General features: G+C 36.5%; 1 protein-coding gene across 13 annotated transcripts in view; it reads right to left on the reverse strand.

The window, feature by feature from the left end:
* EPHA5 (EPH receptor A5) overlaps positions 1 to 17,660 on the reverse strand; it is a 408,104-nt gene that overhangs the window by 308,316 nt on the left and 82,128 nt on the right. For all 13 annotated transcript variants that reach the window (XM_005208053.5, XM_010806168.4, XM_059887773.1 and 10 more), the window contains exon 3: positions 16,003 to 16,666. In XM_005208053.5, coding sequence (XP_005208110.1) covers positions 16,003 to 16,666 — 664 coding nt within the window. The remainder of the gene's footprint in view (positions 1 to 16,002; positions 16,667 to 17,660) is intronic.

Here is a 17,660-nt window from a genome sequence, read left to right on the forward strand (position 1 = left end):
GTGAATATGGGGGCAAGAATCTCCTCCAGGGGACTCTGGTGGCTACTAGGTCTCTCCAGGGTGCCTCTACCTCTGATGTACAGTGCAGGGCTGCTCACATAGATGTGGGTGACAAAATTAAGTGCAGTTCAAAAGCATTTTAATGGAGAACATAAAAGAAAGTGGGAAATACAGATTTGAAACAAACACACCTAGATTAAAATGCCAGTATGCCACTTTCTAGTTTTAGTTAAAACTAACCTCTCTGTGCTTCAGTTACCCCAGAAACTATGGCTCACAGGATGCTGTCAAGCTTAAAAGAGAGAATGTGAATAAAACATTTAACGGTACCAGCACACAGCAGGTCTCTGCACCCGTGTCAACCCTTCTTCTTCCTTACTACCCCATTTAAGATACTCTGACAATTCTGGCATTCAGAATTGTCATTTATTGTCAGTTTTTGTCATTTGTCATTTATTGGCCTTATTTCTTGGAATCTCTATTATTTCTAGTATATTATTGCTTTTCACACAGACTTGAAAGTCAAAATATTCTCTTTGGCCAAATTTGTATTTTCTAGGAACGTTTTTTGTTTTTGTTTTTTTTTTTCTTTTTCTCTCAGTTTGCATTCCATTATCTTCTGACCTCAGACGAAAATAATTTGTCTTTTGAGATCTGATCATGGGATTGCTCTGGCCAGTCTTCCCCTTGATGATGCAGGTTGTCCTTGATTAAGACTTTCACTTTCATCAGATTTTTCTAAAATTCAGATTTTTTTTTTTGCCTCTGTCTCCTGAATGATTAATTTCTTCTTTCAGTCCATAATCAAAGTTTATTATTAATGGACTCTCCGCTCTTGTGCACGCATGCTAAGTCACTTCAGTCGTGTCCAACTCTTTGCAACCTTATGGACTGTAACGTCCCAGGCTTCAGGATTCTCTAGGCAAGAATACTGGAGTGGGTTATCGTGCCCTCCTCCATTCCTTAACATACATTTAATTCCTTGCCACAGGCTTGGTTGGCCCAGTTTATTTCTCTCTTAAATTGAAATTTAAAAGTTCACATTTACACTCACATACACTCACACTCAGAAACCTCCTCAGTCTTTACAGGCCCTGACCTGAGAAGCTGCCTCAATGCAGACGGGACAGAGTGCTCCCAACTCCCAGGGTTCCAAGTCTCCTAGAAGGATAGGCCAATATCCCAGGGTGATGAAAGCAACTCAAGCAAATGTTAGTTCAAAAAACACAAACAAGCAAAACTTCAGCACTTTGCCTAGGATTATTTTTCTTTTTTTTTTTTTTTTGAATTTTATTTTATTTTTAAACTTTACATAATTGTATTAGTTTTGCCAAGTATCAAAATGAATCCATCACAGGTATACATGTGCTCCCCATCCTGAACCCTCCTCCCTCCTCCCTCCCCATACCATCCCTCTGGGTCGTCCCAGTGCACTAGCCCCAAGCATCCAGTATCGTGCATTGAACCTGGACTGGCATCTCGTTTCATACATGATATTTTACATGTTTCAATGCCATTCTCCCAAATCTTCCCACCCTCTCCCTCTCCCACAGAGTCCATAAGACTGTTCCATACATCAGCGTCACTTTTGCTGTCTCGTACACAGGGTTATTGTTATCATCTTTCTAAATTCCATATATATGCGTTAGTATACTGTATTGGTGTTTTTCTAGGATTATTTTTCATTGAAATCACTTTCAACTTTTACAGCTAACTAGCATGTACTGAGGATTTGCTCTGTGCCAAGTACTAAGCTTCGTGAGCCTCCAATCTTTAAAATCTAATCCAGGTTTCAAAATCATAAACAATACCTTTATTGTGGGAGACAGTGGAAACATTTTTTTTTTTCCCTGTGGATTAGTTTCTAACTTTATGTACTGAGAGCAATAACATCTCAGGGACTGGCAATAAAGCATGGAAGAAATCAAACCATAAAAATAAGGTGCTATCCTTGAGTATTATTTTGAGGCAACTACTAACAGATTTTTTTTCCTTTTGTCCATAGTGGGGGAAAAGTTTCTATTTTGGATTTAACTTCATTTTCACCTGAATTAAGAGTGAAGTTCCCCTAAGTTTAAGTGCATTATCTTTTGCTGCTTGTCTGCTTGGGTCCAAAGAGGGAAGGCTGACTTAAGTGGGTTCTATTATTACTGTGTAAATGCCCTCACCACACTCTCTCCAGCCACTGACTGTGTTCAAGAAAAAGCTACTGCTGTCATAAAACAAGGAGACCTCACTGTTGTGACATTTCATTTATCTGGGCAGCAACATGCTTGAAAGGAGACTGCCTCATTCTGAGTAAAGTATGGAAGACAATCAAAGCCAGTTAAGCAAACCAGTGTTGACATATTAAATCATGCTTGAACCAAAAGAGCAAAAACAGATGACACACAAAACCTTCTAAAGAGAATTTTAAATAAATAAATAATACGGGTCAGTCTGGTTCTAAAAAAAGAAGCTTTTAGCATTGGAAAATACTGGGACTAGGTGAACACGGGGGAATCTTTCACAGGAGCCAGTGAATATGTTGTTCCCTGATTGTGAGGTGCAAAACTAGAGTTAGTGCCATAGAGGGAAGTGTGAGGGAGTACTGGGAAATTTGGGGGAAATCACATCATGTTACTTCTCAATCCATAAAATGGAAAATAAAATTTTGATACTCCTGTTCTTTATTTAAGAAATGTCCGAACAGAATCCTCTCCCCAGCACTTAGAATTCATCAGAGGAAAAGCCCTTATTCATACGGAGCAGTGTATTATTAGGTTCCTGCACAATCACACAGCAGGAACTTTGGAGCGTTCATTCTCTATGTCTGATTCCTGCTAACAATTCCATCAAAGAAATGGAGTTATCCATCAGTCAAATTATCATTTGCTCTAATTGTTACTTCCCCCAAACTGTGGCTCTTCTTTCTTCCATTTCCTTTTCTTTTTAAAAAACTATATATCAACAGCACTCGAATGAGGAGGATATCTTCAAGCTCAGAAAAGATCAAAGCACATCAACAAATCACTTGAGTTCTTAAGGATGAACCCTACTGGTCAGCCATAAATGAAGACAAAGATTTAAACAACAAAGAGAATCAAACACTAGAGGATAAGATGTGATCTACATCCATGACCAGAAATAATAAAGGATACAAAAGCATTTCCATAAAGAAAACCAGTTATGAGACCATGAATAGCTATAATTCATATTTTTAATGTAAAAGCTAATGAGTGATACAATTTTAGAGAAAAACTATGCTAGGGCTAGTGACTCCATGCCTTCCTTCTTTATAACAATAGGCATGTCCCTCTGAACTAATATACAGTCTAATTAAAAGGCAATAAATTATACTGTTTAGGTAAATAGCATACTTAATCTTTTTTTCCTGTGAGTAGTATAAACTAGATATATAAATAAATCAATTAGACAGATAGATACCTACAAATTAAACTAAGCATCTTATTAGTTGCTTAGAGGCAGTCAGGTCTCTGTGCAACCCTCCAAAGCACTTAAGTAGATTTTTCAAGGCTAATCCATACAGGAGGTATACTACATAAATCTAAACATGTACAGCAGAAAATATTTAATGTATTAGTTGTAATAGAAATATGGTGTTAAGAAGAATCAGAGATTTTTACTTAGGATTACCATGGATGCTATATGTGGTTACAGACTACAAATCAATTTGTGGTTAAAGGTGTTTACATACTGTTCAAAGTACAACAGTAGAATGGAGAATCTGAAATTAACATACCATTCTAATGTCAAGTTTAAAATGTGGTGGCTGTGTGATACTAGGCAGGTTGATACTCTCCCTACTTCCAAACTCTGGACAACACTTTACCACTTTACTGATGATCATAAAATTTACAATTAATAAGTTAAATCCTGATTAGCTAAAGTAATGTCACTGGATGTGCTAAAATTTAAATATGTTGTTCCCACTCCCAAATTAAAGTTCTTTTTTTCTGCAAAGGGATAATTTTGTTTTAGTTATTGTGGTATAATAAAGAGTCTATAAGTATAGGAAGATTTACATCAGTATTATGGCTCCATTTTTAGTACTGTGAAAAAATATTACTATTCTTATTTCAATAAATAGCATATTAACATAGCACTTCTAAACTCCTGTCTTTTGTTTTCTTTATTCAGGATGAAATATTTATTATAATTACCAAGGTGGCTAATGACATGAAAGTAAATTTTGCAGGTAACATTCAGTATGCTTGATGCTGAAACTGTTTTAAACAAAACAGTATGACTACTAGTTTCTGTTTCCAAATTTCAGAAATTTTTTTATACTCCTTTCTCAAAGCCAGGATGTCCTTTTCTTGAAATTAATTTTTTAAATAATTTTTTTGAAGAAGTTTGAAAGACTTCTGATAAAGGAATGTGGAAAGAATGTATAGAAATGGAAAAATTATTTCCCAGTCTTCTGTAAATCATTTTAATTCTAAAGAAACAAGCAGAAGAAGGAAAGTAAAAGATATCCTTTTCTCTATACATTTCCATGTTAAAATGTCAATTCTCATTTAAAAAGGTACTTTACTTGGTAAATGTTCGTCTGATTTTTTTTTCAGCTGTTAACACTTTACTAAAATAAAATGTGTTGACTAAAACATAAATGAAATGTATATTTGAAAAAAAAGGAATTTCTTTTAAGTTATGATAAAATTATTACTAATGAATTTTGCATCTGACAGGTGGAGAGTGTTTCAGACTGGGACCTATATATCTTTCACTAATTTTAGCTTCCTATAGGTCAGTAATAATTTTTCAACATTAAAACTTTTATATTTGGGCACTGGTACTTAGGGAAATGTAGACTGAAACTTAAGAGTTTCCAAGTTCACCCAAGTCTTCTGGTTCCAACAACATGAAGTTCTAAGTAAAGCTGGAAACACTCTAGGTACAAACATCTAGAATTACTAAATTAACTGGAACAAAGTTTGGGGCTTCCCAGGTGAGGCAATGGTAAAGGATCTTCCTGCCACTGCAGGAGACACAAGAGACATGGGTTCTATTCCTGAGTTGGGGAGATTCCACTGGAGTAGGAAATGGCAACCCACACCAGTATTCTTGCCTGGAAAATTCCATGGACAAAGAAGCCTGGTGGGCTACAGTCAATGGGATTGCAAAGAGTTGGACACAACTGAGCACGCACACACACACACACACACAAAGTCAATTTATATACCAGGACCCACAAAACAAGAGGACAACGCAGCAGCCGAGCACATTTCGCAAATCTAAACCTAAATCAGCCTGCACTTAGGAGAAACCTAACATACCGCAACCAGTATCCTACAACCCAGCTTTAGTCAGTCCTGCTGCTGCTGCCGCTAAGTCGCTTCAGTCATGTCCGACTCTGTGCGACCCCATAGATGGGCAGCCCACCAAGTTCCCCCGTCCCTGGGATTCTCCAGGCAAGAACACTGGAGTGGGTTGCCATTTCCTTCTCCAATGCATGAAAGTGAAAAGTGAAAGTGAAGTCGCTCAGTCGTGTCCAACTCTTCGCTACCCCATGGACTGCAGCCTTCCAGACTCCTCCATCCATGGGATTTTCCAGGCAAGAGTACTGGAGTGGGGTGCCATTGCCTTCTCCTTTAGTCAGTCCACCTTACCCTAGAAAGTATGACCTGCTAGCCTTGTAAGGAAATCCAGATCTCTTAGCCAATCATTTTCTGCTTCCATGTTGCCTCTTCTAATGCTCTAAAAATCTCACACTACTCAAAATCCAAGAAAAGGGTCCTACAGGTGGCGAGGCATTATACTCCCACAATTCATGGATTATTTTCTCTTGAATAAAGGATATCAAACTTGTTACTAAGTTGTTTGTTTTGCCACTTGGCAGGACTCATTTGCTGTGCTTTGTTTTAATGCGGGGAAATTTTAAGACAGCAATAAATTTGTAAATCTGAGAAAAGAAATCCACAGGCGGCAGAAAAGATAGAGGGAGCTGAAGCATAGAGTGCTACCTTTAATGCTGATCCTATCCTGCCTCTCTGCAGGCCAGAAGGGCTGAAGATGAGTGTGGGAAACTGTAGACTTGTCTTTTAATATTCCAGGGTCCAGGGAAAAAGACCATAACCTTGTGTCAAGTGGGAAGCCCTTTCAGAGTCTGAAACCTTGAAGAACCGGCTGCACTCTTAAGAAGGCACTGAGGAAGAGGAGGAGGAGGAGAAAAAGAGAAGACTTTGAAAAGTTAGATGGAATAAGACAAAGCATTAATATGCTTATCATTTCTGTGTTGTTGATACAGGTTCAATCCTAAAGAAAACCAACCTTGAATATTCATCAGAAGGACTGATGGAGAAGCTGAAGTTCCAATATTTCAGCCACCTGATACAAAGGAGCCTACTCATTGGAAAAGTCCCTGATGCTGAGAAATACTGAGGTCAGGAGAAGAAGGGGGTGACAGAGGATGAGATGGTTGGATGGCATCATCAACACAATGGACATGAGTTTGAGCAAACTCCAGGATATAGGGAAAGATAGGGAAACCTGGTATGCTGCAGTCCCTGGGGTTACAAAGAGCTGGGACATGAGTGAACGACTGAACAGCAGTATATTTGGGTATAAATCAGTTAGTAAAGTATAACCTATGATCCAAATTCTTCCTGTCACCTGTTTATATAAATAATTTTTTATTGGAATACAGGGAAAAAAAAAGACACTGGGTAAAAGACTGCCATATACACAAGGAGAGCCAAAAAGGTTTATGAGTGTAGGACCTCTTCATGGGGTCGGGGGGCACAGAGAAACTGGTCTTCAGGAATCAAAATCTGTGGCCTTCCCTGGATGAGGTTTTAGAGTACAAATTTACACAAAATACTAAAAGCCACCAAAACAATCCAAACTATCATGATACTCATTAATCTGGGCCAATGTTACAGTCACCTAAGGAGCTTAAAAAGAATACTGCAGCTCTGGCCAGCACCACACAATGGAATAAGAATCTCTTATAGGTTTGCCTAGCAATAATATGGTTTCAAATTATTAAAATTATTGTGTTGCACTGTAAAAGTGTATAGAAGAGAAGAATTAGATAAAAACTGGTCCCAATAATCTCTTCAGTGGGAGGAAATGTTAAATCATGTGAATAACCTCTATAAGCCAATAAAAAAAAAGCACTCCAAAAATGTAATTCATAAATTGGAATGAATTGGACATAAGTGCCATTTTGTGCCTTTTTCTCTAGTTTGCTGTGGTTTGATTTTTTCTCCTAATTTGCCAACATTTTTTACTGATGACCACAGTAGAATGCATTGGTATTTAATATGGCATTCCAAAGTCAAGAAGTAATTAGCAGAAAGAAAAAAGGAAACAATTTCATTAGGTCTAAAACTGTCAAAAGCCATATAATTACAATCTATATCAAAAGGTTATCTCTACAGGTCCCTTGTGTACTATTTAACATTACACCCAGGAGGAAAATTGGACTCAATATGATTTTGTATTTGGCCGCAGTCACATAACTACCAAATAGAAGCATGAGATTTGAACTGAGAGCTGTATCACCTTCAAGCCCAAAGTCCTCTATTTCGTGCATGCAAAAATCTCCTGGTCATTTCAGATCAATTTTGAAGTTTTAAGTCTGCTTAATGATTTTATGCCAGTGTTGGCTACTTTGTTTCTTATCATTTACATTCATTTCTTTTTTAATTTTTTGCTCTTAAGAATCTAAGAACATGGAGATATTTGTTGAATCACACTCTGTGAGTTTTCAACATTAAATTTTCCTGTACAAACAACTTTTCCCATGACAGCTATACTGATTTATGTTATCAAACTTGGTGAAAATCCTTCTGCTCCGATCTGGGTAATAAAAAAAAGCAAGTAATAAAACAGAAGGACTATCTTTTGGTTTCCCAGCACATTATTTAAATTATAGAATTTAAATCGGTTCTGAATATAACAATTCAGATATATGGCAATATATAAAGCCTTTATCATTAAACAATTTTTCTCAGAATTATCTTTTCATATTAATTTATGTCTGTATTTCTGTATAAGTTCTATATATTTCTATATTAATTTATTATAACAAAAGTAGTCTATTCAATGAACGTCATTTAAACAAATACTTTTTATCAAGAGATTTTTTTGTATGAACCACTTGAACATAAATATAACAATTTTCCATCCAACGGGTCATAATGGAGCTCCTGATCAATAATACTAAAATTCCTTTGCACAATAACAATATGGAATGTGCTGTCATCGTAAGACTTTCTAGCTGTTGCTGCTAAGTCGCATCAGTCGTGTCCAACTCTGCATGACCCCATAGATGGCCTCCTACCAGGCTCCTCTGTCCCTGGGATTCTCCAGGCAAGAACACTGGAGTGGGCTTCCATTTCCTTCTCCAATGCAGGAAAGTGAAAAGTGAAAGTGGAGTCGCTCAGTCGTGCCTGACTCTTCACGACCCCATGGACTGCAGCCCACCAGGCTCCTCCATCCATGGGATTTTCCAGGCAAGTGTACTGGAGTGGGTTGCCATTGCCTTCTCCGAGACTTTCTAGAGACTGACTCAAAATAAAATGTACAAAGTAGTTATTACTGCAAATCTGAGTCATAGCATCTATTTTTTATATTTATTCTAAATATGGGATAGGAAAGGGAGACTCAAGACTTTGCCTAGTATACTCCTTGTCTGAGTGAGAAAGTAGGAATGCAAAATCAAGAGCAAAAGTTTGTCTAGGAGGGATTATGGAGTGTTTGCTGCATCTATGTCCTTTCCTTTACAGCCAAATCTTTATCTTTTTTAACTATGTACATACAGTTGAAGATTCACAAGTTACCAACAACTGCTGAACCAATGAAACATTAAGTTCTTAAAAAACAAAAGGTGTTATTCTTTCAATTGGTATAATAATTTGCAAGTTGCCATTCACCAGTATTACTCAGAAATAAACTGAGTTGTTTCATATTTGATATGCATCTATTTGACCCTAGGTATTATTAGGAATTCTCTGTCTTTAAGGTAACTATAATATGTATATAAATAGCCTCTTTTAGCAGGTAATTTCAGGGAGTAGAATCCTTTTTATTCTCAGATTTTAATATGCAAATACATTTTAATATAACTGTAGAAAGAAAAGAGCTATATCCAAAATTAATATAATATGATAGATCTCTGCATTGAAAGATTTCTTCTGCTTGTTAAGCTGTACCCTGTCCTCTTCATACAGCTTTTTTTCCACCTCTACATTAAACATCACCCTTTTAGAGAAACATTTTCTTACCACCTTCCTAAACTTGCACACTCACCCTGCCAGTAACAATTCTCATAAGTTGTGACTGCAGGTGTGAGTTCATATATATGTTTGTAAGCTATCTGTCTGCATTCGTAGGACACAGGAACTGTATACATACGTACTAGACAGTGCCTAGTACGATAACTTAAAAGAATGAGTGATAATATCAAACGGGAGAGCAAATCTTTCATAAAGGAGGTTACAATATATTTACACAGTTTTGACCACCCAGTAAATAAAAATGTAGGATCATCCTTTTATAAATGATACTATTCAAGGATATGCTCTCTAGTTTGAATAAACTAGAGAATTTTTATAAGTCAAAGCTACCATGTATTTTCCAATAGACAGACACATATTCCTGTATAATGTGAGAGCTAAGACAAAGCTAATGTTTATTGAATAAGCACTGTTTTCTAGGCACTATTCTAAATAATTTTCATATAATTTTTCATAGGATTGCTATGAGGTAGCTATTAACAGAGATGAGGAAAACAAGGAATAAAGAGATCTGATAACTTGGACATTGGTTATATAACTGATAAATGGAAGCAGCAAGATTTGAATCCAGGTATTCTGGTCCAGAATCTGTGTGCTTAAGAAACTACAGAGTACGTTGCCTCTCACCAGCAGCATATTTCCAGATATTCCATGTCTCTATATTCAAGTTAAATTAGGCAAGTTTCAAAATGTACACGCATTTTAAGAAATGTACAGGTCTTTCATTCTTTAGAAAATTGTCCACGTTTGCATAGGTAACTAATCTATAAATGTATTTAGTTTCAGCAGCACATCTGTTAATATAGGCAGAGGGAATATATTTCAGTTAGTGGTTCTCAACTAAGAGAGATTTTGCCCCGAAGGAACATTTGGCAATACATGGAGGCATTTTTGGCTATTAAAAATCAGGAGCGGAGTACCCTACTTAATCTAGTGACTGAGAGGCCAAAGTGAAAATTGATCAGTCGTATCCAACTCTTTGCGAACCCAAGGACTATACAGTCCATGAAATTATCCAGGCTAGAATACTGGGGTGGGTAGCTGTTCCCTTCTCCAGGGACTCTTCCCAACCCAAGGATCAAACCCAGGACTCCTGCACTACAGGAGAATTCTTTACATTTGAACCACTAGGGAAGCCAGTAAGCTGGTAAATGTCCTACGGTGAACAGGATCCCCCCAAACAACTAGTATTTGGCCCCAAATACCAATATTACCAGTGTTTTGAAACCTTGATTCGGGGGGGAAAAAGCACACTAACATTTTAATATTAAACATAATATTAACATAAAAAGTCATAACATTCAATAGAATTGGTCCAAAATTATTCAAGTGAGGAGGTAAAAAGAAAATCTAGTGGGATACCTGCAAATAGATGAAATGACTTAATCACTTAATTGTCTCAGTGGTGGTTCACAGCAATAGGACAGACACACACACACACATACACACACACACACATACACACACACACATACACACACACACACATGGACTCACACACCACTGACACCAATCACTCTGTGATTTCAAAATCAGTCTTTTGTTAAAATTTTTAAATCAAAATTAGTTTCCTTTTGTTGCATAAAAGAGCATACCAAATAGGACCAAAGTTCAGCCCCTTTGATGCTTTTTGGTAACATGCCTAATTAAAAATAACTAGGCTCTCCAATGCATAATTACGCGAACACCTAATACTCTAAATTTCCAGCCAATTTTGTTTCAAACATAAATATGCACCAGAAGTCTGAATGATCGACGTACTACTCCCTACAGTATCTTTACTGTTTCTGAATCAAGGCTCCTTCTTGAGCTCAGTATTTTCACTACATTTCCTTGCTGTGCAATCATTTCCCAGTTGGACAATTAATAAGTGCTTTTTCTCCACAGCCCTTGGCATGTGACCCCCCTTACCCTGTATTTGAGCATGCACTATATACCTTCTTCACTCACTGATTTTGGCAGTGACCCACAATCTAAATCTCTTTCCTCCATTTGATATAAGTGAAACTATAATTATCTAGGGGTAATTTCAAATTACTACTTCATTCCACTAGCAACTGATGAAGATTAGTGGTCTTGCCTTGCATCTGAGTAAGTCAGCAACATAATCACAAGAGAACTCAGCAGGCAACATTTGATTCATGTGAACTCAATTACTTCTGTCAAACATATTCACTTCAATAAAAAGCAGAAACTTCCAAAATGGGTTTTTGCTAACAATTTTGTACTCAAAAAAATTTCACATGATTCTTAAGGGAAAAATAGCATGAATTTTCTCAGAAATAATAATAAATAATAAGTATGAAAACATGCTTGTATAAACGGATTCAATATATTATTAGTACCTGAAAATAAAGAATATTTCAAATAAATAAATTTGAATACTTTAAGGCAGTTTATTATAGAAAATTCAGGCATACAAGTAAGCCTTCAAAAAATAAATGGACTCTATATTTTAAGTTGATAACAGAAACCAGCATATACGGTTACCTTGTTAATATCAGATAATTATGGAAAAGGTAGTTAAATTCTTATAAAGGAAGTTAAGTAAGGAGACATGGAAATGATAGATCATGATCTGCTATTGATTAATGGACAGGGACTCCTGAATCACTTCTTGGTTGTCTTCTGGGTTGAAGCCATATGTTAATGAGCTGTCTAGCATTCTGCTTCTTGAATGTTTAGCTGCTAAGAGACTGTGGGTCAGGTCTATCATGCCCTTGTGTATCAGGTCACATGAAAATGATCTGACAGCAACTACATGGTCACCTCCTAGTAAATCTTAATATATGATAATCATTACAATAGGTTTACTCAACTTTAGCTTCTTATATTTATAGCCTTATTAAATCACAACATATTTCGATTATCAAAGAAATCAAGTAATTAAATGTAAGTATGTAATAAGGTTATATTTATAAATAAACACATTTTAGCATGTGATGCTTTGAAGTCTACAAACTCACTAAGATGACCTCTATAACAGTTAATATATCATATGCCAATCATATACCATTTAATATTTGAAACTTTGAAAATTTGGCCTGAGAATCTTAGGACTAAGTAAAGATTAATTTAAAAGACATTTGTCAATTTTGTGACCAATGATGTTTCCTACAGGTAAGTACAAAGGTAAACAAAATTACTTATTTAAAAATAATAATTTTAACATAGTATTTATAAAATAGATAACTAACTTTTGAACTGTGGTGTTGGAGAAGACTCTTGAGAGTCCCTTGGACTGCAAGGAGATCCAACCAGTCAATCCTAAAGAAAATCAGTCCTGAATATTCACTGGAAGGGCTGATGCTGATGCTGAAACTCCAATACTTTGGCCACATGATGGGAAGGGCTTACTCATTGGAAAAGACCCTGATGCTGGGAAAGATTGCAGGCAGGAGGATTAGGGGACAACAGAGGATGAGACGGTTGGATGGCATCACTGACTCCATGGACATGAGTTTGAGTAAGCCCCAGGGGTTGGTGATAGACAGGGAAGCCTGGCGTGCTGCAATTCCTGGGATTGTAAAGAGTCAAACACAACTGAGCAACTGTACTGAACTGAACTGAGAAAGCTAATAGGAGCAAAGCCATGAAGGATCTTAGGCTATTTTATAAACTTTATTTGAAGGAGACACTTATGTGTGTATATATATACACACACACACACACATATATATATACACACATACATATACATTCGAGTAGAGTTGATTTGCAATGTTGAGTTAGTTTCAGGTATACAACAAAGTGAATTAGTTATTGCATATACATATATATGTGTGCGTTTTTAGATTCTTTTCCCATACAGGCCATTACAGAGTAGTGAGTAGAGTTTCTTGTGTTATACAGTAGATCCTTATTTCCTTATTAGTTATCCATTTTAAATACTAGTGTGTTTACATCATACCCAATCTCCCAGTTCATCCTTAAATATTCATGATGTGTGAAACAGCATGATACATAACTGTACAGTCTTAATTACATAAAAATGGATGCTTAGTTGTGAAAATACACAAATGAGACCTAGAAGGACATGTCAAATGGTAAAATGCTTGTGATTATGAACGACTTCGTTTTTTGCTTCTTGTGCTTTTTGGTTTCCTATTATGCACATGTTAACTTTTAAGAAATAAATGTTATTTTAAAAACCTTAAAAAAAGGAAACTACTGAAGTACTTTAAGTGTCTTGGGAGTAGGCAGGGACTGGGCGGTTGGGTTTGTGCAACTACCAGATTTGTATTTTTGTAGAGTGACACACTCACATGGTTCAAAAACCAAAACTATATAAAAAGCTATTCATTATTTAAAAATAAACTTTCCAACAAGATATGCTTACAGATTGGAGGAAAAAGGAAACAGAGAGAAGTGGATGATTTTATGAGAGCTGGGTGGGAAATTTATAAATACCTTGTGAGGTATTGAAACTGGGAAGTGAGCAGGAAGGATATGTCAAGAACGATTCTTAGATTTCTGACCTACCAAGGATATTTCCAAAACAACAAGATCCCCACTTAGAGGTTTGGGGATAGCACATTAAAATTGAAGAAAGAGTTATGTTGGAATTTTATATGACACACACACTCATACATTTATATTTGCACATACATATTATGACTAGGTTTAAACACATATATTTATTTATATGGGACCATCTGTGACACCCTAATTTTCCAAGACAAACCTTCAACATTTATTTATTCACTCAGTAAATTATTTACAGAATAAATGTTTGACATTCCTCATAGAATGGCCACATATCATTGGTACACGGGAAAACATCAAGAGGCACTATTCACACAGACTACATTGTGTAGAACATCTTCTGGGGCTGTGCAGTCTACTGCCTTCATGACCCCACTGCCTTCGTTCCTCCTACCACAGTAGGGTAATAAGCACATTAAGACAGAATCCAGTGGAGTGAAATTTCTACCAAGTGGCCTCTCCTTTTTCTCTCAGGCCTCTACTCCTCAACTACTAAGAGTATGAGAGGAGAAAGATGCAGTGGATGCATGCACTAAAAGCATCCTGTCAGAATACTACTTCACCCAGGTATTTTCATGATAAGCACCTGCAGGATATTTTAATCCCAGCAACAGTAAAAAAGTATCCTTTGAATGCAAAGGCCCTTTATACTGTGTACCAATCTGGATGAAGACAAAGGTCAATGTGTTCTGAACTAAAGTTACCACATATTCACAAAAATGATATAAATAGATAATCAAATAGAGCATGCTGCCTTATAATACTGGTAAACAAATTCTTAGAAATAATAAGATTTTGTAAGCATTTTAGGGAAAACAATGCAATGTATTCAATGGATTATGTTTAACTCCCACTGCTGATTCTACAGTTACATACGTCTTCACCTATGCCAAGAAGGTTACTCAAAAAGAGAAGTGAAGGTAATGTTAGTTAAAACTTTCCTTTAAATTCAACCCTAAATAAAATCTGATTCATTTCCTTGACAAACGTAAAGGCATATCTGAAACATAATTTTTATTTAATAAAACTTTATATATAAAGGAATAGCGAGCTGTAGATTACATGGAGAAATAATCATGCACTTAATTGTAGATGGTATACACACATGAAGTGATGCAAATGTGGTGCAATGCATTTCTAGAGATAAATAAGCAACATCAGTATGATTTACAGATTAGTGTTGTTTCCCCGGATCTACAGTCAATCTACAGTCAAGCCTGAAGAAACCTGAGCAAGGGTGATCCACATTACATACTGAATTTAGAAAATAAATTGTACCTGAAGCTACCAATGGGCATAGGGGACTTCTCGGTATTTGGTTTTCTCTTCAGTTAAGACATGTTAACTCTCATTACCTATTTGGTATGTGCATATCATGGTGAAAACAAGTTCGGGTTCATAAGGGTTAATTTTTTCCCTATAAGGAAAGTGTGTTTTCTTCCTCATAAGCTGTTCTTGACTTTGACATAAAGTACTATCCTGTTTCATGAAGCCACTGAGAAAGATCCAAGTTTTAAAGGGCAAGTCACCACACTGTGGACAAAATAAGAGTTTTTTCAAATGAAAAAGAAGCATGCATGATCAAGTTTCAATTTAAAAGAAAAATTAAAACAGAAAAAATAATCCAAGTGCAAACTGCTTTGAAATGACCTTTCTGTATTGGTTCTATCTCCAAACAGTTACTTTCTTGGGCACTATTTATTATGCATTTAAAGTTAACCTGTACATTCTTAAAAGCAAGTATGTAATAGCTATTATATGCACACAACATGGTAAACTAAGTCCTGTCATCTTCCACATATGTCCAATGAAGTTCATATGGCAGAACTTATACCTAAAGAATCTTTAGAAGGCAGTTAAAAGCATGCCAAGTCTCATCAAAGTTTACATTTGAATTTCATATAACAAGAGTATTATTTTTCTCTTCAGAGAGACAGAGTCATGATAGAGTAGCAGATAAACAAAGAAATATCCCCTGATGTGAGTTGTTCAAAAATAAAATTTCTGAAAGCAAAATGAATATGAAATACTACACTGCAAGTAAGACACTCTCTGAGTACTAATTATGTATATCCAGTAGAATATAACTTCAAATCTTTCATCATTGCCAGAAGTTTTAAAATTCTGAGAGGAGAGAAATCAAACTTGAAGAGAAATAATCTCCATAAATTAGCAAAGTAAAAGGTCATTTGCTCATAATCACTGGAAGATATACATATACATGATCCAAGGGAAGCAGACAGCCCCTGCAGATCCGCAGGCAAACTCTTACCTTGACAGGTGCCGTTTTTCTCTTCATATCCTGCCTTGCACATGCATTTCCCAATGGGTACCAGCCACTCCCCTTCAGCACTGCAGTGCATTTTGGGTGGTTCGTCTGTCACAGAATGGTTGACACAGGAGCCTGCCACTTCAAGTAACTGTGAAGAATCAGCTCCAGTAATTGTGTCAGGGAAGACAGCTAAATGTCGTACCACAGAAGGGCATTTTTTATAGTACACTCGCACTGAAACAAGAGCAATGCAAGCACCCACATCTTGAAAAGCGAGATAAAATCCCTTTTTACTTAAAGGTCCTACATCTCTGACCTCTGTGTTCAGTTTCATGACACGGTCACCAAGATCAAGTTCTGTAAAGCTTTCATCGGCAGCAATGGTATCAATTTTGATGTACTGGTTTTCCTTGATGTTTCTCCCATTCTCGTTATCTGACTCAAAGTAATACATGTTGAAAGTCTCCTTACAGGTCCCCAGCCCTCCAGGAAGACTGTTGCAGTCCCGCAGAGTAAATTTGAGTTCTATGAAGATTCTGGAAGCACCTTCATTGGAGATCCAACTGGTCAAAAGCCAGTTATTCTGGTTCTGTTCCATAACTTTGCATACTTGGTATGTGTGGATAGGGGCATAATTTTCATCAACTTCACCAATCTCTTCCCACTGTAGAATGTAAAATAGAAAAACAAAAAAGTAAAAAGATGATTAGAAAATAACCAGCAAAATAAAAGAAAATTAATTCAGATGTAAAATTTCTGTAGCCTCAATATACAGTATTGAGAGAAGGAGATATACAATAAAAATTTTTAAAAATAATTTCCCTTTTCAAATTAAATTAATCTGCAATATATTAGTCATTGTCTCAAATGTAACTCAGGTGTGAAAACATGTGAATGATATTCTCCAGAAAAATTCATGTATTTCAGAGTAAAAATAAAATTCAATGTGGGATATGATTAACAAGAAGCAGTGAGGGAAATATGCATATTTGGAAGAAAGTCTGTAGAAAAGGAAGTATAATTTTTTAAAACCATAACAATGAGAAAAAAGCAGCAAATGAAGAAAAGAAGGGAGATAAACATGACTGAATCCACATTCAACTCTCAAACAACACAACATAACAAAACTTGAAGGAATATTCATTAGCTTAAAATAGTTTATTTCATTCAACCAATCAGGTAGGACTCTTTTAAAAACTGTGTTGAAAGTCGTTCAGCCATGTCCGATTCTTTGCGACCCCATGTGGAATTCTCCAGGCCAGAATACTGGAGTTGGTAGCCATTCCCTTCTCCAGGGGATCTTCCCAACCCAGGGATCGAACCCAGGTCTCCCACACTGCAGGTGAATTCTTTACCAACTGAGCCAAGGAAGCCCAAGAATACTGAAGACAGTAGACTATCCCTTCTCCAGCAGATATTTCCGACCCAGGAATGGAACCCAGGTCTCCTGCATTGCAGGCGGATTCTTTAAAAACTGAGGTACCAGAGAGTGAAGTCAAAGTGAAGTCGCTCAAGTTGTTTCTGACTCTTTGTGACCCCATGGACTGTAGCCTACAAGGCTCCTCTGGCAACGGTATTTTCCAGGCAAAAGTACTGGAGTGGATTGCCATTTCCTTCTCCAGGGGATCTTCCCCACCCAGGGATCAAACCCGGTCTCC

The sequence above is a fragment of the Bos taurus genome, chromosome 6 (assembly GCF_002263795.3).
Source record: "Bos taurus isolate L1 Dominette 01449 registration number 42190680 breed Hereford chromosome 6, ARS-UCD2.0, whole genome shotgun sequence".
NCBI lineage: Eukaryota > Metazoa > Chordata > Mammalia > Artiodactyla > Bovidae > Bos > Bos taurus.